This window comes from Budorcas taxicolor, chromosome 16 (genome assembly GCF_023091745.1).
Source record: "Budorcas taxicolor isolate Tak-1 chromosome 16, Takin1.1, whole genome shotgun sequence".
Taxonomy (NCBI): Eukaryota; Metazoa; Chordata; class Mammalia; order Artiodactyla; family Bovidae; genus Budorcas; species Budorcas taxicolor.
The window spans coordinates 40,577,650-40,604,577 of NC_068925.1; the positions used below are offsets into that span (position 1 = coordinate 40,577,650).

Consider the following 26,928-nt stretch of genomic DNA (forward strand, 5'->3'; position numbering starts at 1 on the left):
GGAGTGATTGGTTTGATCTCCTTGCTGTCCAAGGGACTCTCAAGTATCTTCTCCACAATTTGAAAGCATCAATCCTTTGGTGCTCAGCCTTCTTTATGGTCCAACTCTCACATCTGTACAGGACTACTGGAAAGACCATAGCTTTGACTATATGGACCTTTGTCCTTGGTCACTGCAATTACATTTCTTAGCAGCAATGTCAGGGTGAGACAATGATTCTTAATGGGCAGGTTTTCTCAAAGCCCCGCTCCTATGAAAAAAGAGCTACACTTTTTAATCTACTTAATATAGTGGGCTTTGATGTCAGAATTTTTTAAAGAGTACCACTGACTTGAAAATAAGTCTACAAATAGGATGGGAAAGGAAAAGAGAAAGATAGAGAAATGAGATCTATAATACTTGAAGAAAAAATGTACATTGAGCCAGATAATCTTTTGCAGGAATTTTGAGGGAAGAGAAGCAAGAGTGGCAAATAGGCAGCAGTATTTCTAGTGGAGGAAGGAGTTTAGATGAAGACAAGAGGATATGACTGGATGTGTTCCATGTGGAAAGTGAAAATGCATTGACTTTCCTGAAAAGCAGGAGTACTGTGGTTGGTGCAGTGGGTGTGTTGAGATTGAATTTACTCTGAAGGGCAATGTAGTGTCATCTTGGAAAATGAGATGAGGTGAGAGTAGGAAGCATGATGAATATGTATGCTTTCATAACTCTTGTGTCAGTTACTCAGAGCATTAAAGGCTTGTGCTAATTTATGGGAGCATCACGTTTTTCTTGGCCCTGTTCCCCACCCAGAAACCCAGGATAATGTCTCCAGTTTCCTTGTTTGCAAACATTCTGGCCACAGTGTACCAGGGAAAAAAGAAAACATTGTTGGGGAAAGAATATTGATCAACATTATTGTCTCTTGACTAGCCAGCAAATTATAATAATTGAATGTTCCACAGTATCTCATGAGTTTTCAGGATTCTGAAAAAACATTTAGAACCTCTGGATGAGGGATCTTTTCAGCTTGATCTATGGGCTACCACCCTGTTTTCAGACAAGATTCTTGGTTGTCCCGTCATTCTGTCTCCTCCTTTAGCTGGGACCACAGTACCCCTCTGTGGCCTTCACACATTGTCAGTGTAGTTGTGTCACAGGAATGGTCCATTTGTTGCTAGCAGAATGGTACAACACTGAGAAAGGGCAAATAAACGTCAGTTTTCAAGTAGGACAAGAGGCATTTAATAAATTAGGAGTATACAATATGAAAAATGTGTTATAGAGAATGCACATGATATAAAGTATGAGAAGAGGAGTGGTCAGAACTAAGAATCTTTCCTCTAGTGAAACACAGCTATCCTCTGCATCATGAAATATTCTGCTAGTCTATTGTGGAATCTTTTTCTAATCAGATTATTTATTAGCCTGAGAAATTGCCATGATGTTTTAAAATGTTAGAGCAATCCAGTGAAGAATTATAACAAAACTCACATATTTAAAAAAATAGATTTAGAACCATTATTACCTATTTCAAAGATATACTTGGTGCCATTACTGTCTTTTAAATGTATTTTTCTCTAGTCTTTTATAATCTAGTCTCTTTTATGTTCTGTCATTTTTTAAAAAACTTTGTATCAGTTTGTACCTCTAAGAGCAACATAGCTGCTGAATTTTGTTTCTGTATTGTTTCAAAGTGTATTGGATTGTCACAGTATATTTATATGTTTAGGCCACAAGATTTTTTATTAATCAAGTATATTGTTCTAGGTTAGTAAAACTTTACCTAATAAACTGTATGATATTAAGCAAAATGCTGTAAATTAATTCAAAATCAGTTTTTGAGAAATTAGAAATAAGTTTTCATATCGCATCTTTTTGGATCATTTTTAACAAAAGAGTATAGGTAGACATGGGGCTTCCCAGGTGGCTCAGTGGTAAAGAATCTGCCCGCCAGTGCAGGAGACACAGAAGACACAGGTTTGATCCCTGGGTTGGGAAGATCCCCTGGGGGAGGATATGGCAACCTGTTCCACTATTCTTGCCTAGAAAATTCCTAGACCAGAGGAGCTTGGCAGGCTCTAGTCCATGGGGTCACAAAGAGCTGGACATGACTGAATGTGTGCACACACACACGCACATAGGTAGACATAATGGTAAAAATAGTATGGGTACAACATAATAGTAAAATTCCATCATGTTGGTGTTTTATTTGTAATGTATCATCAACAATCAAAATTTTGCTAACCAATATCCATATATGCAACAGTATATATGTTAAATATAAATGAGTTATCACACAGTCCTTATCCTCCAGTAGCTTCCGATCTCCTTGAAGAGGCAAGCTGAACATAAACAGGCAGTTTTATTCTATGTGTGTGTGTGTGCTCAGTCGTTCAGTCATGTTTGACTCTTTGTGACCATGGACTCTAGCTCGCCAGTCTCCTCTGTCCATGGGATTCTCCAGGCAAGAATACTAGAGTGGGTTGCCATTCCCTTCTCCAGGGTTATTCTATATAGCCTATGACAAAAATTATAGAAAATCTGAAAACTATATAGAGGTCTATGACTTGCTATAATCAGAGTAGGCTTCATGGAGGGGGTAGCACTTCACATAAATTTCAAGGTCACTAGTATTTGCCTTCTTGCAGAAAAGAGACATTCCTAGCAAGTAGAAGCAATACAAACAAAAGCAGAGGTAAAAATAAACATGGCAGTCAGTCTAAATGTTATAAAGTTTTAATGATCAAAAGCAATGACAGTTAAGCATCTTATACAGGTTTTTTTCCCATAGAATTTTAATTTGATTCTCAAAATATATATAACTATCCAAATATTTTACTCAACATTTGACTTTAATTATTAGACATTCTCAAATTAATTCAACAAATGTTTATAATTTACGCTACATAAATTTCAGTGATCACTATGCTAGGCATTGTAATATATAGAAAGGAGGAGGGATCCACAATCTTATCCTTGAAGATTTTGGTACCTTATCATGCAGGAGACCCAGGTTTGATTCCTGGGTCAGAAAGATCCCCTGGAGAAGGAAATGACAACCCATTCCAGTATTCTTGCCTGGAGAATCACATGGACAGAGGTGTCTGGTGGGCTACAGTCCATGGGGTCTCAAGAGTTGGACACGACTTAGCAACTAAACCACCATTAGTGAGAAAGATGCACAAGTAAAATGATTCAATGTAGTTATCAGACCAAGGCCACTTGAATATTCCCCAAGTTATAAAACTCTGTACATATGAGTCACCAAGTATATAAAGACTTTCCAATCCTTTGCATATTCAGGAGTTATTCCTCCAGGCACTAAACACTTTCCTCATACTTACTATAGCTTCTTCCAGCAACCAAGTTATGTTGATGGTGCTCTGCAAGCTAGAGGTTATCAGTGGACACTTGCTGGCCCCACATCTGTCCCATATTGATCCTTTTGTTTCCTTTCAAGGTCAGTGAACTTATACTGTGAGGCTATATCTTAATTCCCACCTCCCTCAATATTGAGCCTCTGCTTATGTCACTCAGTTTAATTACTTCCACCTCAGACCGCACTCTTTCACACATTAAATCCTCCTTTCTTTGGCCTATTCTGTCAATATTTCTCCTCTTTCTTCTAACGCTTGGCAAGTTATTGCAAGGAAAACACACACATACACACACTCTCATATTCCCTCTCTCTTTGAACAAAGAACCCCTATCATCTTTGATGCCTTCCATACAAATAGTACTGGTTGTTGTTCAGTTGCCCAGTCACATCCAACTCTTTGCAACCCCATGGACTGCAGCATGCCAGGCCTCCCTGTCCCTGTCCATCTCCCAAAGTTTGCCCAAATTCATGTCCATTGCATTGGTGATGCCATCCAACCATCTCATTCTCTGATGCCCTCTTCTCCTGCCCTGAATCTTTCCCAACATTAGGGACTTTTCCAATGAGTTGACTGTTTGCATCAGATGACCAAAATACTGGAGCTTCAGCTTCAGCATCAGTCCTTCCAATGAGTATTCAGGGTTGATTTCCCTTAAGATTGACTGATTTGATTTCCTGGCTGTCTAAGGGCTTTCAGGAGTCTTCGGCACCACATTTTGAAGACATCAATTCTTCGACCTTCTGCCTTCTTTACGGTCCAGCTGTCACAACCCTATGTGACCACTGGGAAGACCATAGCCTTGACTATATGGACCTTTGTCAACAGAGTAATGTCTCTGCTTTTCAACACACTGTCTAGGTTTGTCATAGCTTTCCTGCTAAGAAGCGATCATTTGCTGATTTCATGGCTATAGTCATCATCTGCAGTGATCTTTAAGCCCAAGAAGAAGAAATCTGTCACTGCTTCCACCTTTTCCCCTTCTATTTGCCATGAAATAAGGGGCCTGGATGCTATGATCTTAGTTTTTTTAATATTTAGTTTGAAGCTGGCTCTTTCACTCTCCTCCTTCACCCTTATAAGAGGCTCTTTAGTTTGTCTTTGCTTTCTGCCATTAGAGTGGTATCATATGCGTATCTGAGGTTGTTGATGTTTCCCTGCCTGTCTTGATTCCAGCTTGTAACTCATCTAGTCTGGCATTTCTCATAATGTGCTTAGCATATAATCTAAACAAACAGGGTGACAGGAGACAGCTCTGTCAGGCATCTTTCTCAATCTTGAACCAGTAGTACTGATAACCATCTTGTATTGAGAAAAGGAAAGGTATTATGTTTTAAAATGAAGAAAAGAATGGTGCTGAATGAGTGGCATCAGCTTTTGAAGCTTTTGAAACTTGTACAGAAAAATGATCCACATTTAAAAACTCTTCCTCTAGAATTTTGCAAATGCTTCCTCCAAAATGTCTATTAAAGATAAAATGTTTAAAATATCAAATTCTATTCCTTGTTTATTTACCAAAAAAAGAATCATTCTCTACTTTTTTGCTTTTCTTTCCAAGTGTAACCTACTTGAACAATAAAATTAACTGAACATTCTGAGTTCCAAATGAACAACCTTGACAGAAATTTTTAAATTAATGCATTTGCAAGATGAAGATGTCTCATATAAGGTATACACACATACCTCATCTTATTGTGCTTCACTTTATTGCACTTCTCAGATAATGTTTTTTTTTAATTGAAAGTTTGTAACAACCTTGTGTTATCAGATGATGATTAGCATTTTAAGCAATAAAGTACTTTTAAATTAAGGTAAGTACATTGTTTTTCTTTTTTTTTTTAACATAATGCTATTCCACACTTAATAGACTACCGTTTAGTATAAACATAATTTTTATATGTACTGGGAAACCAAAAAATATCATTTGACATGCTTTATTATGATATTGGCTCTATTGTGGAGGTCTGGAACTAAACCTGTAATATCTCCAAGGTGTACCTATAATTTAAAGTGAGTAAAATAAACCATACCTGTTGTGTGAATTGAAAGGAGAAAGGGGATACTAATACAGACATAGAATGAAAACTCTGGGAAAACTCTTTGCACAGAAGATAGAACTTGAACTAGACTTTAGATAGTACACTGGTGTGTAGGGAGTTGAAAGAGTAGACCAAGCTGGGAAAGGACTGTTGGCAAATGTGTATTTGGTTGAAACGGAGACTTCCTACTAAAGATTAAAGGAGATATTGACAAGTCAGGATCAGACCAATTTGTAGGTATTTTTCAATTTCACATTAAGAAGTTTCATGGAACTTCTTCCATAAATAGTGGAGAGCTATGAATGTTTTGAAGGTCTATAATGAATTTGACAGAGTAGTTTAAGAAAATTGCCCTCTCTGGTAATGTTAGAGGAAGTACAAGACTAAAAGACTAGATAGGAGGCCATTTATAATTGCAGGCTTGTGAGATGCCAGGGACCTGAATTAATGTAGTGGGAATGTCAAACAATGGGAGCTATGACAAATGCTTCAAACACAGTGCAGTATAGTCTTGATGTAATAAAGGAGGCGATGGAAGACAATACGTCAGAAGTGATAGTGAGGTTTCAGAATGGGTGACTGGAAGAAGGATAAATATACCTGATGGCAGAAATGAGGAGGTCAGAAGAGGAGAACTGGATGGGTGAGAGGAAGGAATGTGATGACAGGTACATGGGCTTGTCACTGTCAAAAGAAAGTTAATGTGAGCCGCATATGTCATTTAAAATTGTCCGACAGCTGCATTCAAAACAGCACAGATGAAATTATGTTTAATAATACTTTACCTCAATATATTCAAAGTAATGTCATTTTAACATATAATTGATATAGAAGTATTAATGATATAGTTTTCATTCCTTTTCTCATAATAAATCTTTGAAATCTGGTATGTATTTAACACTTAAAGCACATCCCAATTTGACTAGCTACATTTCAAGAACTTGGTAGTCACCTTAGCTGGAGGCTACCATATTGAACAGTGAATTATTAGAAAGTTTATAGAGTTAACAAAGAATATATAATAAATGTCTCAATTAAGGTGGTAAGATTTGCTATATTTTAGAAACTATACTTGTTTATCCTTTCTCCTTCTCTGTTTGTTTATTTCAACTATTTCATATTTAAGATGTTATTTTAGTACAATATCATACTTTCCCAGAAGCACCAAAAATTTTAGAGATATCCATGACATATAGCTTCATGGTTCTCACATTTAATTCTCCATCTGACTAACAACTTTAAACAAATTAGTCTGAATATTCTTTTTCTTCTTTTTTTGTCAGTCTGGAAAACTCTTGATTAGGAAATAATTTAGCAATATGTCCTCAAAAGTCTTGGATAAATGACATTTAGTTCTTTGGAAATGAAACTACTTTTTTTTATATTTCTCTGTCTGCACATATGTGTATTTCTCCATTGTTTAATATCTGACATAAACTTGCTGGAGTTTTGGTCTCCACTATATACTAAAGAATGTAGTACAAAAGAGAGCCTACTTCTATAGAAAACAGGCCAAGGACATTGTGTTCCATCGTTACAATGAAATGCAGATTTCCCATTAGAAGGCAAATCCATCATTTCAAAAGGTTGAATAGGATGTGCATTAAAAAAATCCAGCTGCTTAAATTTAGGGCATTGAAAAGCATCCAATACAAAAATGTTCCCTGGGTCTCAAGCATTTTCATTTGATTATGTGTTGGGTAGCTTTTCATTCAGGATACAACCTTGCCTCTTAGAATTGTGTCCTAAATTAGTCTAAAGTTAGGCCCAACTCTGATGCTTCATTTGCATAAATTATGTATTTTGTTATTTAGAATATCCTTGTATTTGCTATTGTTAATTTCTGTAAAAGAAATATTGGAATCTTCTTACAGTGCTTTACTTTTTTTAATTTATTCTTGGGCTTCTCTCACTGCCATTCAGTTTATGTTTTTGGTCTATTTTGTTATCTTCTTTGAAGACCTTGCCTTCTAGGACAGCCATTTTGTCCTCTAACCAGCTTCCTTTAGCTTTCTGTGTCACCTGTTCCTTTCTGCCTCACTATTCTAATGTGCTCTGCCCAAATTTCCCCCTGACTAATTTAGGAGTTAGTTAGTTAGGTCAGTCGCTCAGTCGTGTCCGACTCTGCAACCCCATGAATTGCAGCACACCAGGTCTCCCTGTCCATCACCAGCTCCCGGAGTTCACTCAAGCTCACATCCGTCAAGTCGGTGATGCCATCCAGCCATCTCTGACGACAGCCATCTCCTCTGTCATCCCCTTCTCCTCCTATCCCCAATCCTTCCCAGCATCAGAGTCTTTTCCAATGAGTCAACTCTTCGCATGAGGTGACCAAAGTACTGGAGTTTCAGCTTTAGCATCAGTCCTTCCAAAGAACACCCAGGACTGATCCCCTTTAGAATGGACTGATTGGATCTCCTTGAAGTCCAAGGGACTCTCAAGAGTCTTCTCCAACACCACAATTCGAAAGCATCAATTCTTCGGTGCTCAGCTTTCTTCACAGTCTGACTCTCACACCCATACATGACTACTGGAAAAACCATAGCCTTGACTACATGGACCTTTGTTGGCAAAGTAATGTCTCTGCTTTTGAATATACTATCCATGTTGGTCATAACTTTCCTTTCAATGAGTAAGCATCTTTTAATTTCATGGCTTCAGTCACCATCTGCAGTGATTTTGGAGCCCCAAAAAATAAAGTCTGACACTGTTTCCACTGTTTCCCCATCTATTTCCCATGAAGTGATGGGACCGGATGCCATGATCTTCATTTTCTGAATGTTGAGCTTTAAGCCAACTTTTTCACTCTCCTCTTTCACTTTCATCAAGAGGCTTTTTAGTTCCTCTTCACTTTCTGCCATAAGGGTGGTATCATCTGCATATCTGAGGTTATTGATATTTCTCCTGGCAATCTTGATTCCAGCTTGTGCTTCTTCCAGCCCAGCATTTCTCAAGAGGCAAAGGCAGTGATAGTTCTTGCAATAACATTTTCTGATGTCTGCAGACAGCATGGCCCCCCGCAAGCTGGCTAGGGAACATAGAAGAATTCTGCCCCGCACTACTGAGCATAGACAAATTCTCAAGGAAGAACTGTAGGAGCTGAAGGAACAATAAAGTTTATGTCAAACATATCTGTACAGTGCATGTATTTCTCATAAGCATTAATACCTGTGTATTAAGTCATGGCTAAATCTCTATGCTCTTCTCCTCTGAAATCTAGGCCTAGTATTTCTCAGGACTGTCACCCAAGATATACAGAGGATTACTGTTTAACAAGGGCTGTGTTAAAGTGCCCCAAATATTGACTAGATTTCCTAAACTTGAATATTTGGCTGTCTCCTATTATATTGATTGTTAGGTATTTATGCATACAATAATACTGTCCCTGGGCCAGTCCATAAAGGTGAATGTTCTAATAATTCTTTGGCATCCAATATGTTTAACCAAGATTGGTTTGGTTCCATTTGCAGACCTCCCCTCTCAAATGTCCATTTTCTTCCTAAAGAGTTGTTAATTTTAGAAGAGAATTTGTTCTAGTTAATATTAATTCACTTCTAATGGGTGTTTTTTCTCCCCAAAGAGTTTGACAATTTAATGGAATCATTTTTTTTTTCCTGGACCCACGTTTTATTCTAGACTTGAATGAAAGAAGTATTTTCTGTGCTTTATCATAGTTTATAGGGAATATTTCATACTAGGGTCCTTGTGCTTCCAGTCTCCTGCCAGTTCTGGCTATCAAAACTGCTTAGGCTGCAAATAAAATATGAAATGAAATCCATCTGGCATTTCTCATTGAATTAGGACCAGAACATTTTTGCTAAATATTAACAGATGGCTAAATTTTTAATATCAAACTAACATTTTAAAACATCTAAGGGGACCCACATGAGGAAGAAAGGATAGAAGACCATATGTTTTTTCCATCCCTGAGCCCTTTCTTCCTCTGCACTTTCCCTCCTGTCATTCTTCTGACCCATGTATTGAGAACCATTGGCGTTTCCTGTCTCCAGTGATTTTTCTTCCTTGGTGTGGCTTGGTGATGGTTTGATGGCTTAGTTGGAAAGTCGTGTCCAACTCTTTGCAACCCCATGGACTGTAGCCCACCAGGCTCCTCTGTCCATGGGATTTCCCAGGGAAGAAAACTGGAGTGAGCTGCCATGTCCTCCTCCAGAGGATCTTCCTGACCTAGGGATCAAACCCGCATCTCCTGCTTGGAGGCTTCTTTACCACTTAGCCCACTGGGAAGCCCTTGTTCCTTGGTAGCTGGTATCAAAGTAGTGTATGATGGTATCAAAATATTGTAATCAAATGCTGACCATCTCAGGTGATATGTGGCTGTGGGCATGCTTCAGGATCTTTTATTAAAACCAGTTCTCTCTCTCTCTCTCTATAGGAAAAAGAAAAGAAGTATATGCTTCCCTTGGACAACCTGAAAGTTCGGGATGTGGAAAAAAGCTTTATGTCTAGCAAGCACATCTTTGCACTCTTTAATACAGAACAAAGGTGAGAAAATGAAGCAGCTTATGTCTTCACATTTTTTTTTCTTTGACTTTCTATGTGATCAAGAGACCATATTTGCAGATTTCTTTTGGTCCTACCTTAAAATTTGTTAACTCATGAGTTTTCCTTTCATTTGTTTTGTATTTTCAGCTTTTACCATAGGTTATGGATTCAAAAGATTCAAACTTAGAACAAGGAAGATCTTCAAGTATTAATTTCCCGCTCTTAAGCAGGCACCCGTGTCATTCTTAAACTATGTTTTTGTTACTTTAAAGTCTTCCTTGTTCTGCATTTATTGTTCTGCACTTATAAATAAATTACTCAGTTATAATTTTTAGTAGTATCTAATGGATTAGTATCACTTAAGACCCAATCAGGTATTATGACTGAATTCTTGCATCAGTGAATAGAATTATTCATTTAGGATGAATACAAATATATTGTTCTTTACAGTTTTTCAAAGCAGTGTCCACGTTCATTGTCTGTTGTAGCAATTGTGAGGGAAATGATAGAGTACTGTGATTACCATTTCATAAATTAGAGATGTATCTCAGAGACTTTGAGATCATAAAATTATCTCTGAATTTGGGGCTAATTATTGTGGAGTGCCATGGTTATTCACTGAAACTAAGTAAACAAATGGAGAAGTAACAGAATTGGACAGAGAAACATGAAAAGACTACGACTAGGCAAAAATAATAAAGACCTTTTCCAAATGAAACTGTTAGAGGAAAAAGCTAATTAATTTCTGTGAGTCACTTATTAAGAAACTGAGTCATTAGGTGGCCGGATCTATTTTTAACCCATCTCTCCAGGCTTTTTATCTTTGTTTAGCAATGAATGGAGTTCCTTGATTAGGTTCAGTGACTGGCCCAGGGTCAATCACACAGTAAATCAAAATGGTGGGGGGTTGGGGCAGGGAGCCTTTTTTCTACATTCCCAGTCAGTTGCTCAGAGTGACTCATTGTACAAAAATACTTAGAAAAACCACAAGAGCAGAATGTTTAAAGAATCAAGGGAAAAGAAAATTAATATAATTTCGCTACCAAATACTGAGAATGAGATTTTATTAAAGTATTTTAATTTAAATACTAATTTGTTATTAGTATTATTTGAGAGCAGCTGGTGAAAAGACACTGAAAATGATAAAGAATAAAAAGGTTTCCTGGAGAGAGAAGTAGTGTGTCCTCCACAGGGCCAAAGTTCAGTACTGTTTACATACCTTCCTCAGAGCAGTGGGGAGTCAGAAAATCCTAAAGCAGTCTTCAGGGGTGTGCTCAGCCTTCCTGCTTGGATGCAGAGTGGGAAGTATAATTGCCACACAGGAGGTCAAACTAAATTTGAATCTTTGATCAACCTAGAAAGTTAAGGTTATAAAACGACTGAGTACCAAAAAAAAAAAAAAAAAATTCAGATAATGATAGAGCATCTTTTTAGACAAAATACAATTATGGATTTATTTTCTTCTATTTTATTGGAATATAATTGCTTTACTGTGTTACATTAGTTTTTGCTGTATGGTGAGGTGAATCAGCTATGTGTGTGTGTGTATATATATATATATATATCCTCTCCCTTTTAGAACTCTCTCCGCTCCCATCCCCACCCCAATCCCACCCATCACAGAGCACAAAGCTGAGCTCCCTGTGCTTTATAAAAGCAGCTTCCCCCTAGCTATCTATTACACATGGTAGTGTATATACATCAGTCCTAATCTCTCAATTTGTCCCGCTCTCCCCTCCCCCACCCCCCAACCCTGTGTCCACATGTCCGTTCGCTACATCCACGTCTCTATCCCTGCCTTGGAAATAAGTTTATCTGTACCATTTTTCTAGATTCCACGTGTATTCATGAAAATACGATATTTGTATTTCTGACTTATTTCACTTAGTATGACAGACTCTAGGTCCATCCACGTCTCTACAAATGACACTTTTTTGTTTCTTTTAGTGGCTGAGAAATACTCCGTTGTGTATATATACATACCACATCTTCTTTATCCATTTATCTGTCATTGGACATTTAGCTTGTTTCTATGTCCTGGCTATTGTAAATAGTGCTGCAGGGAGCATCAGGGTACGTATGATCTTTTGAATGATAGTTTTCTCAGGGTATATACCCAGGAGTGGGATTGCTGGGTCATATGGTAGTTCTGTAGTTAGTTGTTTAAGGACCCTCGGTACTGTTTGCCACAGTGGCTATATCAATTTACATTCCCACCAACAGTGCAAGAGGGTTCCCTTTTCTCCACATCCTGTCCAGCAAAGAGAGCAAAGGACATGAATATAACAAATCTCTGGGCTTCTAAAAATCTAGGTATCCTGGAATTCTAGACTTGTCAGAAAGTATCTGTGCAAGAATATACAGGCATTTTTGCCATTTATCTTTTCCTCAGAAATCTTGATTATTTTCAGTTATTTTGGTACTGGCTAGGCCCTCTAGTAGTACAATATTAAGTACAATTGGGCATCTTTGTTTTGTTCATGATTTAAAAGAAAATTATTTCACATTTTTATGGTTAAGTGCTTTCTGATAGTTACAGTTATCAAGCAAAGAAGATTCCCTGAGTTCCTAGTTGCTGAAGTTTTTGTTTTAATCATGAATGTGTGTTTAACTTTGTCATGGATTAGTGTTTTGTTTTTTTTTTTCCTCTATGACTTTCTTCTTTAATCTATTCATGTGGTGCAATATATTAATAGACCTTCTTATTGTAAGCCATCCTTAATCTCCTAGGATTAAACCTAATTAAATTATGATGTATTATTATCTATTATGTGTCCCTGACTTGTTTGCCATTATTTTATTTAGCTTTTTGCATCTATGTTCATAAGTGAAATTGGCTCATAAATGTTCTTTTTTGTGTTTTCCCTGCCTCATTTTCATATCAAGGTTCTGTTAGCTTCATAACTGAACTGGAAATGCATTCTTATTGTTCTTTGGAACACTGTATATGGTGGGGATTGAATGTTAACTGAGTGGTAGATCTCACCTGTAAAATCATCTAGAACTTATGCAGTTTTGATAAGTAGACTTTTGGCTAGTGATTTCATATATTTAATAAGTATAGATTTGTTCAGGTTTTCTGTTTTTTCTATGAGTTTAAACAAATTATATTTTTTTCTAGAAAATTACCCATTCTGTTTTTTTAACATATGTTAATATTAGTATTAATGATTTCTTAGTGTTCTATTTTTACAGATTTCTGCTTTGTCTGAAATTTAATCCTTTTTTAATTTCTCGTATTAAACCTTACCTTTTTTCACTCGGTCACTCTTTCCAGAGTTGTATCTTTTTCCAGAGAACCAACTTTTGATCCTCAGTTGTATATGTTTTATCTATTTCAGGAATTTCTGCTCTCTTCTTCATTTCCTAACTTGTATTTACTGTGTAGTCCATTTTCTTTGTAGCCCATTTTTTCTAACTTCTTTTTTAGATGTATAGCTCATTAATTTTTTCTTATTTTTTCTTATGTATATATATAATTGTATAGATTTCCTTCTATGTATTTTTAGCTGCTCACCACAAACTTTGTAACATAATACCTTGGTTACCATTAAGTTCTGTTTCCTCTGATCTTCTGTTTCCATAATCTTCATTATCATTTTTTCTTTGAGTTGTTTAGAACTGTGTTTTATATTTTATAGTACATGGAATTTTATTGTTTTTTTGTTGTTGATTTCTAACTTAATTGTATTGTGGTCAGAGCATATGATCTAGCACACATGGTAAATTTTCATAAATATTTCATATATGCTTGAGAAGAATGTGTTGATTTAGGAGTACAGGGTTCTGTGTGAGAGTCCTATGAATCATGTTTGTTAATAATATTATCCAGTCTATAGTAATTATAAAAACATAGTTACTATATTTTTAAATCTTGATAGATTAAAAAACTCAACAAGTATATACTGAAGTGAAGTGAATTTGCTCAGTCCTGTTCGACTCTTTGCAACCGCATGGACTATAGTCCACCAGACTTCTCCCTCCATGGGATTCTCCAGGCAAGAGTACTGGAGTGGGTTGCCATTTCCTTCTCCAGGGGATCTTCCCGACCCAGGGATCGAACATGGGTCTCCTGCATTCCAGGCAGACGCTTTAACCTCTGAGCCACCAGGGAAGATCAGTATATACTAGGAAGATGTTCAAGCTGGTTTTAGAAAAGGCAGAGGAACCAGAGATCAAATTGCCAACATCTGCTGGATCATGGAAAAAGCAAGAGAGTTCCAGAAAAACATCTATTTCTCCTTTATTGACTATGCCAAAGCCTTTGACTGTGTGGATCACAATAAACTGGAAAATTCTGAAAGAGATGGAAATACCAGACCACCTAACCTGCCTCTTGAGAAATCTGTATGAAGGTCAGGAAGCAACAGTTAGAACTGGACATGGAACAACAGACTGGTTCCAAATAGGAAAAGGAGTACATCAAGGCTGTATATTGTCACCCTGCTTATTCAACTTCTATGCAGAGTACATCATTAGAAACACTGGACTGGAAGAAACACAAGCTGGAATCAAGATTGTCAGGAGAAATATCAATAACCTCAGACATGCAGATGACACCACCCTTATGGCAGAAAGTGAAGAGGAACTCAAAAGCCTCTTGATGAAAGTGAAAGAGGAGAGCGAAAAAGTTGGCTTAAAGCTCAACATTCAGAAAACGAAGATCATGGCATCCGGTCCCATCACTTCATGGGAAATAGATGGAGAAACAGTAGAAACAGTGTCAGACTTTATTTTTTGGGCTCCAAAATCACTGCAGATGGTGACTGCAGCCATGAAATTAAAAGACGCTTACTCCTTGGAAGGAAAGTTATGGCCAATCTAGATAGCATATTCAAAAGCAGAGACATTACTTTGCCAACAAAGGTCCATCTAGTCAAGGCTATGGTTTTTCCTGTGGTCATGTATGGATGTGAGAGTTGGACTGTGAAGAAGGCTGAGTGCCGAAGAATTGATGCTTTTGAACTGTGTTGTTGGAGAAGACTCTTGAGAGTCCGTTGGACTGCAAGGAGATCCAACCAGTCCATTCTGAAGGAGACCAACCCTGGGATTTCTTTGGAAGGAATGATGCTAAAGCTGAAGCTCCAGTACTTTGGCCACCTCATGCTAAGTGTTGACTCACTGGAAAAGACTCTGATGCTGGGAGGGATTGGGGGCAGGAGGAGAAGGGGACGACCCAGGATGAGATGGCTGGATGGCATCACTGACTCGATGGACATGAGTCTGAGTGAACTCTGGGAGATGGTGATGGACAGGGAGGCCTGGTGTGCTGCGATTCATGGGGTCGCAAAGAGTCGGACACGACTGAGCGACTTAACTGAACTGAGGAAGCTGTAATTATAATTTGTGTAAGAGAATGTTTTGCCTATATTGTCTTCTAGGAATTTTATGGTGCCCTAACAGATATTTAAGTCCTTAAGCCATTTTAAGCTTAATTTTTTTGTACAGTGTAAGGGACTATTCTAACTTCATTGATGTACAAGTCATTGTCCAGCTTTCCCAACACCACCTGCTAAAGAGAATGTCTTTTCTCCATTCTCATTCTGTATATTCTTGCCTCCTTTGCCAAAGATTAATTTACCATATGTGTGTAGGTTTGTTTCTGGGCCCTCTGTTTTTTTCCATTGATCTGTATGTCTGTTCCTGTGCCGATGTCACGCTTTTGATTACTGTAGCTTTGTGTATTTTCTGCAGCCTGGAAGAGTTATGCCTCGAGCTTTGTTTTTTTCCTCAGGATTGCTTTGGCACTTCTGGATCTTTTGTAGTTCCATATAAATTTTAGGAGTGTTTGTCTTAGTTCTATGAAAAATATCATGGGGAAGTTGATAGGGGTTTAGCTTGCTTTTTGTAGTATGGCCATTTAAACAATATTAGTTTTCTAATCCAAGAGTATAGGATATCTTTCCATTTTCTTGATCATATTTGATTTCCTTTATCATTGTTTTGTAGTCTCAGCATATAACTCTTACCTTGTTGGTTAGATTTATTCATAGGTTTTTTTAATGTGATTTTTAAACAAGGTGTTCTTTTTTTTTTAACTTTGTCTTTCTGATATTTCATTGTTAGTGTACAGAAATGCAACAGATTTCTGTATATTAATCTTGTATTCTGATACTTTGCTGAGTTTATTTATCAATTCTAATAGCTTCGTGTGGAGTCCTTAGGGTTTTCTGTATATAGTATCATGTCATCTGCATATAGTGACAATTTTATGCTTTCCCTTCTGATTTGGATACCTTTTATTTCTTTCCTTGTTTAATTGCTATGGCTAGGACTTTCAGTACTATGTTAAATAGAAGTGATGAGAGTGAACATTCTTGTCTTATACCAAATTTTAGTTGAAAGGGAAGATTTTCATTATTCTGGCTGTGGGTTTGTCATAAATGGCTTTTGTTATGTGAGATATGTTCCTTCTGTACCCACTTTTGTTAGAGTTTTATCATGAATGGATGTTGAATTTCATCAAATGCTTTTTCTTCATCCTTGAGATGATAGTGTGGTGTTTGTCTTTTCTTGATGTTGTGTATTGTATTGATTGATTTGGATATGGTGACCCATCCTTGCGACACTGGGATGAATCCACTTTGATCATGATGTATGATACTTTTTATGTGTGATACTTTCCTGGATTTGGTTTGCTGAGATTTTGTTGAGGATTTTTGTATCTATATTCATCAAAGATATTGACCTATAATTTTCTTTTTTGGTGGTGTCTTTGTCTGGTTCTGGTATCAGGGTGGTGGTGGCTTCATAGAAGGACATTTGGAGTGTTTCCTCCTCTTCAATCTTTTGGAAGAGTTTGAGAAGGATTGATATAAGTTCTTCTTGGTATGTTTGGCTGAATTCCCCAGTGAAGCCTTCCTGGACTGTTGTTTTCAGTTTTTTTTTTAAATTTTATTACAAATTCTGTTTCCTTCTGGGCTTCCCTGGTAGCTCAGATGGTAAAGAATCCACCCGCAATGCGGGAGATACCAGTTCAATCCCTGGGTCAGGAAGATCCCCGGGAGAAGGGATAGGGTACCCACTCCAGTATTCTTGGGCTTCCCTGGTGGCTCAGAAAGTAAACAACGTAACCTGTAATATGGGAGACCTGAGTTCCATCCCTGGGTTGAGAAGATCCCCTGGAGAAGGGAACAACTACCCACTCCAGTATTCTTGCCTGGAGAATTCCAAGGACAGTGGAGCCTGGCTGGCTACAGTCCGTGGGGTCACAGTCAGAAAGGACTGAACACCTTTCACCGTTTCCTTCTAGTGTTTTGTCTGTTCAAATTATCTATTTCTTCTTGATTTTGTTTTGGTGGGCATTATGTTTCTAGAAACTTTTACATTTCTTCTAGGTTGTCCGATTTGTTTCCATGTAACTGTTCATAGTATTCTCCTATGATTTTTGTTTGTCTGTAGAAGTGGTTGTCATTTTTTCTCTTTCCTTTCTTATTTTGTTTATTTGGATTCTTTCTCTTTTCTTCTTAGTGAGCCTGACCAGAGATTTGTTCATTTTGTTTATCCTTTCAAAAAACCATCTCTTGGTTTTATTGGGTTTTTTCCCATTTTTAATCTCTTTTCATGATTTCCTCTCTGATCTTTATTGTTTTTTTCCTTCTGATGACTTTATGTTTTGTTTGTTCTTTTGCTCATTCTCTTAGGTGATAGGTTAATCTCTTAGGTTGGTTATCTGACATTTTCTTGTTTTTTGAGGAAGGCATGTAAAAGTTTCCTCTTATCACTGCTTTTGCTGCATCCTTTGGGTTTTTTTAAGTTCTGTTTTCATTGTCATTTGTCTCCATGTGGTCATCTCTCTCTGTGGTTGATTTCTATTTTTATGCCGTTGTGGTCAGAAAAGATGCTTGCAATAATTTCTATCCTCTTAAATTAATTGAGGCTTGTTTTGTGTCCAAGTGTGGTCTGTTCTAGAGAATGTTCCTTGAGGACTTGAAAACAATGTATATTTGGGTGCTTTTTGGATATAATGTCTTGTAGATATCAATTATATGTAACTCTTGTGTCATTTATGATCTCTGTTGCCTTTTTTATTTAAGGTATGGAAGCTCTGCCCATTGATATCAGTGGGGTTTAAGTTTCCTACTATTATTGTATTCCCATCAATTTCTCTGTTTATTTCTGTTAGTATTTGTGTTTTGTATTTAGGTGTGCCTATATTGGATGCATATATGTTAAGGAGTGTAACATCCTCTTCTTGTATTGATCCTTTTATCACTATATAGTGCCTTGTTTATCTTTCTTTATGAACTTTGTTTCAAAGCCACTTTTGTCTGATGTGAGTATTGTTACCCCTGCTTTCTTGTCATTTCCATTTGCATGAAATATCCTTTTCCATAGCCTCTCACTTTCAATCTATGTGTATCCTTCACCCTAAATTGGGTCTCTTGTAGGCAGCATATCATAGGCTCTTATTTTATTGTCCAATCTGTTACTTTGCATCTTTTGATCTGCTGATCCATTTACTTATTCCACTGGCATTTGTTTATTATTGATAGATATGTGTTTATTGCAGTTTTATGCCTTGTTTTCAGTTGATTTTGTATTTCTTCTTTTTTCCTTTCTTTTTCTTTTTGTTTTTCAATTTACCATTTGATGATTTTCTTTTGTATTAAGCTTGAGTTCTCTTCTTTTTAGTTTTTGTGATTCTATTGTACATTTTTGATTTGTGGTTATCTTGGGTTTCAAGTATGTTAACCCATTACCATATCTACTTGCTTTATACTAGTCATATAATTTCAAAGACATTCTACAAAAAACCTATATTTTCTAACTCTACTCCCCCACATCTTATGACCTTGATGTTCTCTTTTATATCTTTATGTTTATTCTTTTGCTGTTCATTATACTTATCATTGCTTTCACAGATTTTTAAAAATTTATGTACTGGTTTATTAAAGTTATTTACTTTCCTGTTGTAAGTTTCTCTTTCCTATAAATTCTTGCTTTTTTTTTTTAATTTAGGGAAGAACTTTCAGTATTTCTTTTTTGGATAGATTTAGTATCTCTGTATTCTTTTAGTTTCTGCTTGTCTGAGAAATTCATTATCTCTCCTTCCATTCTAAATGTTACCCTTGCTGGACAGAGTATCCTATGTTGCAAATTTTTCTTCTTTTTCAAGACTTTAAATATGGTTTGCCATTACCATCTTGCTTGCAGCATTTGTATAGGAAATCAACTGATAGACCTATAGCATTCCCTTGTAATTAATGCTTTGTTTTTCTTTTGTTGCCTTTAGAATCTTCTCTTTATCTTTAATTTTTGTCATTTTTATTGTAATATGTATTGGTGCAGGTTGTTTGTGTTCATCCTCTTTTGGACCCTCTGTGCATCCTGTACTTGGACATCTTTTCCTTCTTTAAGTTTGGGAAGTTTACAGCCATAATTTCTTCAAATACATTTTTATCCTCTTTTCTTTCTTTCCTTTCTGGGATTCCTGCTATGCATAGATTGGCATGCTCTGTTTTATACCATAGATCTTGTGTGTTGCTTTCCCTTCTCATTTGTCTTTCTATCTGCTGTTCTGATTTCCATTAATTTACCTTCCAGTTTATGTATTTGTTTTTCTGCATTAGTTACTTTGCTATTTGTTACCTTTAGCTTGGTTTTCATATCTGCATTTGAGTTGCCTAATCTTGATTGGCACTTCTTTATAGTTTCTGGTTCCTTGTTACAGTGATCTGCATTTCTTTTGGCATTGTTTCTTAATTTCTTCAGCAGTCTTATTACCTTCTTGTTGAACTCAGGGTCTGATAGAACAGAGAGGTCTGTTTCCTTGTTTGTTATGTCAGGTGATTTCTCTTACTTGAGAGCAGCTCATCTCCTTCTTCATTCTACTTATGTTTCTATGACCCTATGAATTTAAGAGAAATAGTTATCTACTGTGGTCTTGAAGGGCTCTCTTTATGTGGGAGTCTCCCTATGTGAAAAAAAAAAAGAACTTAATGACCCAGATAACCATGATAGTGTGATCATTCACCTAAAGCCAGACATCCGGGAGTGTGAAGTCAAATGGGTCTCACGAAGCATCACTATGAACAAAGCTAGTGGAAGTGATAGAATTCCAGCTGAGCTATTTCAAATCCTGAAAGATAATGCTATTAAAGTGCTGTACTCAATATGCCAGCAAATTTGGAAAACTCAGCAGTGGCCACAGGACTGGAAAAGGTCAGTTTTCATTCCAATTCCAAAGAAAGGCAATGCCAAAGAATGTTTAAACTATCGCACAATTGCACTTGTCTCACATGCTAGCAAAATAATGCTCAAAATTCTCCAAGCCAGGCTTCAATAGTACATGAACCAAGAACTTCCAGATGTTCAAGCTGGATTTAGAAAAGCCAGAGGAACTAGAGATCAAATTGCCAACATCCATTAGATCATTGAAAAAGCAAGAGAGTTCCAGAAAAACATCTGCTTCATTGACTATGCCAAAGCCTTTGATTGTGTGGATCACAACAAAATGCAGAAAATTCTTTAAGAGATGGGAGTACCAGATCATCTTACTTGCCTCCTGAAAAATCTGTATACAGGTCAATAAGCAACAGTTAGAACCAGACATGGAACAACAGACTGGTTCCAAATTGAAAAAGGAGTATATCAAGGCTGTATATTGTCACCCTGCTTATTTATCTTATAAGCAGAGTACATCATGTGAAATGCCAGGCTCGATGAAGCACAAGCTGTAATCAAGATTGCTGGAAGAAATATCAATAACCTCAGATATACAGATGATAGCACCCTTACAGCAGAAAATGAAGAGGAACTGAAGAGCCTCTTGATGAAAGTGAAAGAGGAAAGTGAAACAGTTGGCTTAAAGCTCAACATTCAGAAAACTGATATCATAACATCTGGCCGCATTACTTCATGGCAAATAGATGGAGAAACAATGGAAACAGTGAGAGACTATTTTCTTGGGCTCCAAAATCACTGCAGCCATGAAATTAAAAGATGCTTTCTCCTTGGAAGAAAAGCTATGACCAACCTAGACAGCATATTAAAAAGCAGAGATATTACTTTGCCAACAAAGGTCCATCTAGTCAAAGCTATGGTTTTTCCAGTAGTCATGTGTGGATGTGAGAGTTGGACTATAAAAAAAGCTGAACACCAAAGAATTGATGCTTTTGAACTTTGGTGTTGGAGAAGACTCTTGAGAGTCCCTTGGACTGCAAGGAGATCCAACCAGTCAATCATAAAGGAAATCAGTCCTGAATATTCATTGGAAAGACTGATGCTGAAGTTTCAGCATACTTTCAGCATATTTTGGCCACCTGATGCAAAGAACTGACTTATTGGAAAAGACCCTAATGCTAGGAAAGATTTAAGGCAGGAGGAGAAGGGGATGACAGAGGATGAGATGGTTGGATGGCATCACTGACTCAATGGACATGAGTTTGAGCAAGCTCTGGGAGTTGGTGATGGACTGGGATTCCTGGCGTGCTGCCGTCCATAGGGTTGCAAAGAGTTGGACATGACTGAGTGACTGAACTGAACTGAAATGAAATATGTGATCTTGATATTTGTAATCACTGACTGTGTACGACATTTGTTTTCCTTGATTTTAAGGTAAGAAATTTAATAAATCAATAAAGGGATTGAAAAGGTAATCTAGTTGAGGGAATATTATACCTGAAAAAATGGGTTATAGTGTATAAGTAACATTTAAACAGACTGTATGATAGTGTATTCAATTCTAATACTTAAGTGCTGGGGGAGCATAGGATTTATCCAGAAGCAATAGTTAACATCATAGAAGATGTCTCTCATTAGTTTTGGCACAAATTGTTGGAGAGGAAATAGAAAAGAATATCCCAAAAAGGGAGTAGTATTAGTCAAAACAAATGGGTGGAAAATGTTGCTTAATCTGTTGCCAGCCTTTTCTAGATGAGAATTTAGTTTCAAAGGCAAGATGGCCCTAGTTTAAAAAAAGAAAAGTAAAAGCATTCCATTGTCTTCTATAGAGTTTAATGAACTGTACTTTCCCATGTAAGTTTATGTATTTACTATTTCAGGTAAAGGGAAAATCATACATCTGTCAAGAGCTCATTTACTTAGCTTTATTTTTTTAACAGCATGTGAATGATATTCTTTTCATTGATTCCAAGATTATGTTCCTTTCTTTCTTCTGAGACAAGATATTAAAAGGTGTGTTCTGTTTCCTTTCCTTTAGATGAATTTATACTTGATTAATTTAGAAGAGATTTTATAAGCATTTCTGTTGTTTTGTCTTCCCCATTGCTGTTTTCCGCGGCAGTGTTTTAGCTCAATTCATTTAGCCATTCAGCTGACCCATGTAAGATACATTGACCTAGGACTTAGTTTCTGTGTGAACATCAGGATTGGTGCTAACGTGGGTACAAAATATGGCTTTTTAGTGTTCTCTGAGACCTTAAAGATAATCTTGTCTTCCCTTTTCACTTTACAGGTTAAGGAGTTGGCACCTCTAACAGTTTAACACTTTTCTCATGTCAAAAAAAGCAGTTAATGACAAGGCCGGAACTGGAACCCAGGTCTAATGTCTCCTTGATCCATGGCTCTTTCTGATCTGTAGTTTTGGTATTAACTATGCAACAGAAAGTCCGCTTGATATTTTAACTGGAATTGTTCCTAAAAGAGCAACAGTGAAAAGATTTTTACCTTTTATGCAGGTATTTCAGTTTGCTGTTAGGTCTTACAAATTTCCATGGAACACTTTTGAGTCTTATTTGCAAAGCCTACATGAACTGACCTTGCTACAGTTCCTGAAAAACTATATTAGCCATTACTACTTGTATCACAGCATTATTCCTAAGAGCTCATTAAGTTTCTATTTCAACTTTCCACCATAAAATTTAAAACAGTTACTCTATAGTTCCCAGTCATCCCGTGTGTTGGAATTGATACATTTAACATCCTTATTTTAAAAGCCTTCAATGTCCTGGTGAATTAATATGATCTTTATGACTCTGGTGACCAGATTTTTAAGCCATTCTAAATAGTATTTTAGTGCTAATATTTTTGTAAATGGAAGGAATTGTTACTGGTTGCAGTAACTTCCGTGATGGAAGAGAGTGAGTTTCACACCTAGACTGATTTAGCCTACAAAAACTCCAGGTAAGAATATGCACCCCTAGCCATCCACTGAGCCTTTCAAAGAGAGCATCTCAGATACCTGGAGAGACTGATAAGTTAAAAATATTTAGATCTCACATTCATTGTATCACTGTATCATTTACAAAGTCTAAGTTAAAAGATTCCTGAACTTCTTTGTGGCAAGATCAAAACTGAAGATTGGAATGTGCCCCCAGATTTTTGTTTCATTTAATTTTGCTAGAAATGCCACGTTTTCTTAGGTAGAAGCACGTCTAGATAATGGTTTCACTGTGCTGGTCTTTACACTCCCAGGCAGGCACTGGTTTTTAAGGTCATGTTAAGGCCCATTTGGTCCCAGGTATGTCAGCTCTGGTAGCCAGCAGAGATCTGTGTCTGTCCAGGGGGTTCATTGAGCAGCCACGTGGTATTTTCAGAGCACCCCTTGGGGTTGTCCAGCTCTGTTTTCTTTTAAATTAAGGCATTCTTTCTTTGATACTATTTTGTAGCTTCAATTCAGGATATGGTTTATCAACATTACCAAGTGTTCCAATTCACCCCTCCCTGCCTTTTCCTACAGAGAGTGATTTTAGGATGTTTCACTATACCACTCAGTCCCCAGCACATTGCCGACACTCAATAAATGTCAAATAATGCTGCACTATAGCAAGTGTGGGCTTTTTAGGCATTTGGAAAAGAATGGCTCTTTCTTCTCATTGTTGAGTGGTATATTTTTGCAATTGTTAGCTGGAAAGGAATTGGAGTCAGGTTTTCCATTTATATACCTTTATGGCTGTTTCTATATTCAAACGTGCTTTGAGTTTAAGTTGTTTGGAAAAGTGCTTAATTAAACAAATATGCTGGTCAAGAGGTGGTATGCAATGCCTTGTCTGAAAGCTTATGTCTCACTTGGATATGGTGGAATGTCAAATCTGTATTAAAAGGGAATTAATTACTCTTCCATACATAGGGATGGTAGAGGCTCATGTTTATTGGAAATTCAATAAAGTAAACACATATAGTGCATGTTACTAGGAAATGAGATATTGAGTATAGGTAGCAATGCAATTAAGCTTGTGTTTGGAACATAAACATGACAGCTGGAAAAGTTATTTTATTTCATTTTACCATCCACTATTTTCAAAAGAATATTTAAGACGTTTCTTCTTGCTTCATAAAATACTAATAATACATATTATCTTCTGAATATTCTGGTTCAAGAGTTTTCTTCATCAGATGAAGACTCAGCTAGTAACCCGTCTTTCAGTCCAAGCTGAGTAATGAAGTGTGTGTCTTCCTTCACTTTCTTACAGAGTATAGGTGGGTTGTCCTTCCATGCAGTGGGTGTTTATAACACCCTCTGAGCACCTGGTGGAGGAAAGCAGTTTGAAAGTAAAAACTCTTTATCTGTCTCAGTTGACATATCCAATTCATTGTACCCTTTCTGCAACTTCTGTAAAGCATAAAAAGAAAGTGTGGTTTTCTCCACTTCCCTGATAGCTCAGTTGGTAAAGAATCCACCTGCAGTGCAGGAGATTGATTGATTGATTGAAAGTCACTCAGTCATGTCCAACTCTTTGTGACCCCATGAACTATACAGTTCATGGAATTCTCCAGGCCAGAATACAGGAATGGGTAGCCTTTCTCTTCTCCAGGGGGTCTTCCCAACCCAGGGATCGAACCTAGGTCTCTCACATTGTGGCAGATTCTTTACCAGTTGAGTCACAAGGGAAGCGCAGTGCAGGAGACCCCGGTTCAGTTCCTGGGTCAGAAAGATCCATTGGGGAAGGGATGGTACCCACTCCAGTACTCCTGGTTTTCCCTTGTGGCTCAGCTGGTAAAGAATCCGCCCTCATTGCAGGAAACCTGGGTTCGATCCTTGGGTTGGGAGGATCCCCTGGAGAAGGGAAAGGCTACCCACTCCAGTATTCTGGCCTGGAGAACTCCATGGACTATACAGTCCATGGGGTGGCAAAGAGTTGGACAGGACTGAACAACTTTCACTTTTCTTTCTATTCTTAGTATGAAAAATATTCTGCTAGATATGAGATCAATTGGAGTCTGATGCATTGTCCTGAGAAACACATAGGTAAATGGATATTAATCAGATGTCAGTGATATTGCTATGAGAAACATTTAAACAACATGATTAAGTAACAGAATGTGTTAAGTCAACATTTTAATACCTTGTACTTCTTTCTAGTTTTAATACAATGGTAAATTAATTAATTAAAAATATAATCATATCATGAGTATTTATCTCCACTGCTAGATTACATTCCATAAGGCAGAGGCTTTTTTTAAATTGACATATATCTGGTTTACAATGTTATGTTAGTTTCAGATGTATAGCAAAGTGAATCAGTTATACATATACATATATCTACTTTTTTTTAGATTCTTTTCCCACATAGGTCATTACAGAGTATTGAGTAGAGCTCCCTATACAGCAGGTCCTTATTAGTTATCTATTTTATATATAGTAGTGTGTACATGTCAACCTCAGTCTCCCAATTTATCCCTCCCCTTGATTGTTTCCTGGTAACCATAAGTTAGGCTGTGTTTGTCTGGCTCATTGCTTTTATCCCCAGGGCCTAACATAGCATCTGGTGATCGTGAGAGCTCAGAACATGAGTAAATGAAAAGATGGATGGATACCAAACATTCCCCCTCTGTTATGTAGAGAAAATATAAATAATGCTAATTGTCAATAAAAAGCATTCTATAAGTAAGCTCTAGAGAGGCCTACAGCCTCAAATCTGAGGGGGATGAAAATGGAGATAAAGATGAAAACTCTTAGAGGAAATAGTTTTAGTGCAAAGAAAGAAATCTCCTATTTAAAAGTAAGAACCTGAGAATTTTAAGTTATATACAAACTGTATAAACAGACTTTGTTTGAATTTAATGTAACAGAATTCATGACATTTTAAGGGGAAAATATAGATGTATTATTGTAAATTGTCTCAACTTTGTTCCATAATCTTAATAATATTATTCAAAAATGTTTTGTAGATATCTATACTCAGCTTTCTAAATCTTCATTTCTTTAGCTCTAGCAAAGTATTAACACATTTCAGGTTTTCTGTTATATACTGAACTTTTGAAAGTTAGGGAGGTGGAGAACCAGAAGACAGGATTTTAGCTTTCTGTTCATAAGTTTTTGGTCCTTCTTGTTTCTGCTAGAACTAAGTTCAAGTGGGTCAGACAGATTTGAGGACTTTTGCAGAATTATTGATTGTGAATTCACAATATGACAGTAATGTTTATTTCCCTCTATAAATCTGAAAAGATAAACCCCGTGCTTTCCTTGCCAAGGAGATGGATAGGCGTACATGTTTATTAAGTCAATAAAAGGGCCCTTTATATCTTGAAAGCTGTTAAAGCCAGATCTTTGAATCAGAGAACTCTTTTTTTGTGTGTCCACTCTCTTCCTTTGTTCAAGTCTCTCACTGCAAAGATATTGTTGTCATATGGTTCTGATCTTGCATATTTTTCAGTGGCTTCTCAGTTCTCACTACTGCATCTTTTCCCTTTAAGGGTGTCTCTCTAGTTGTGAAATAGCAATGTTAGGAAACCCTAGGTACATCAAAGAGGAGGGGCAAAAATATTTTCAAAGGGGAGCCTGGAGAGAAACAGATTGGAGAACCAAAATTGTCTTCCCATTTGATTTATTTGGTTCACCAACCACACCAGGACAGAAATCAAATATGATTTGGTAATATTTCTATGAACTAAGTCTGTGACAATTGATTTCACAGCTAAGATAAATTCTCATGAAAGCCAACATAATTGCTTGGGTATGAAATATCTGTGGCTTGAAGCAATCAATTTAAATTCTTCTCTTACTGGTTTTCAACTTAAACTCTGAAATGAAATAGGAGTCTGATGCCCTACTTGGATGACTGTTTCTGCCTTTTCTGAGGGAGAAAAATAGCAAGTTAGTGCTTTTCAGCTCTTTCAAATGT

General features: G+C 36.9%; 1 protein-coding gene across 1 annotated transcript in view; it reads left to right on the plus strand.

The window, feature by feature from the left end:
* The window catches only part of DNM3 (dynamin 3), a 636,190-nt gene that overhangs the window by 456,956 nt on the left and 152,306 nt on the right, over positions 1 to 26,928 (plus strand). Inside the window, exon 16 of the mRNA XM_052654294.1 lies at positions 9,792 to 9,901. Within this exon, the coding sequence (XP_052510254.1) occupies positions 9,792 to 9,901 (110 nt within the window). The remainder of the gene's footprint in view (positions 1 to 9,791; positions 9,902 to 26,928) is intronic.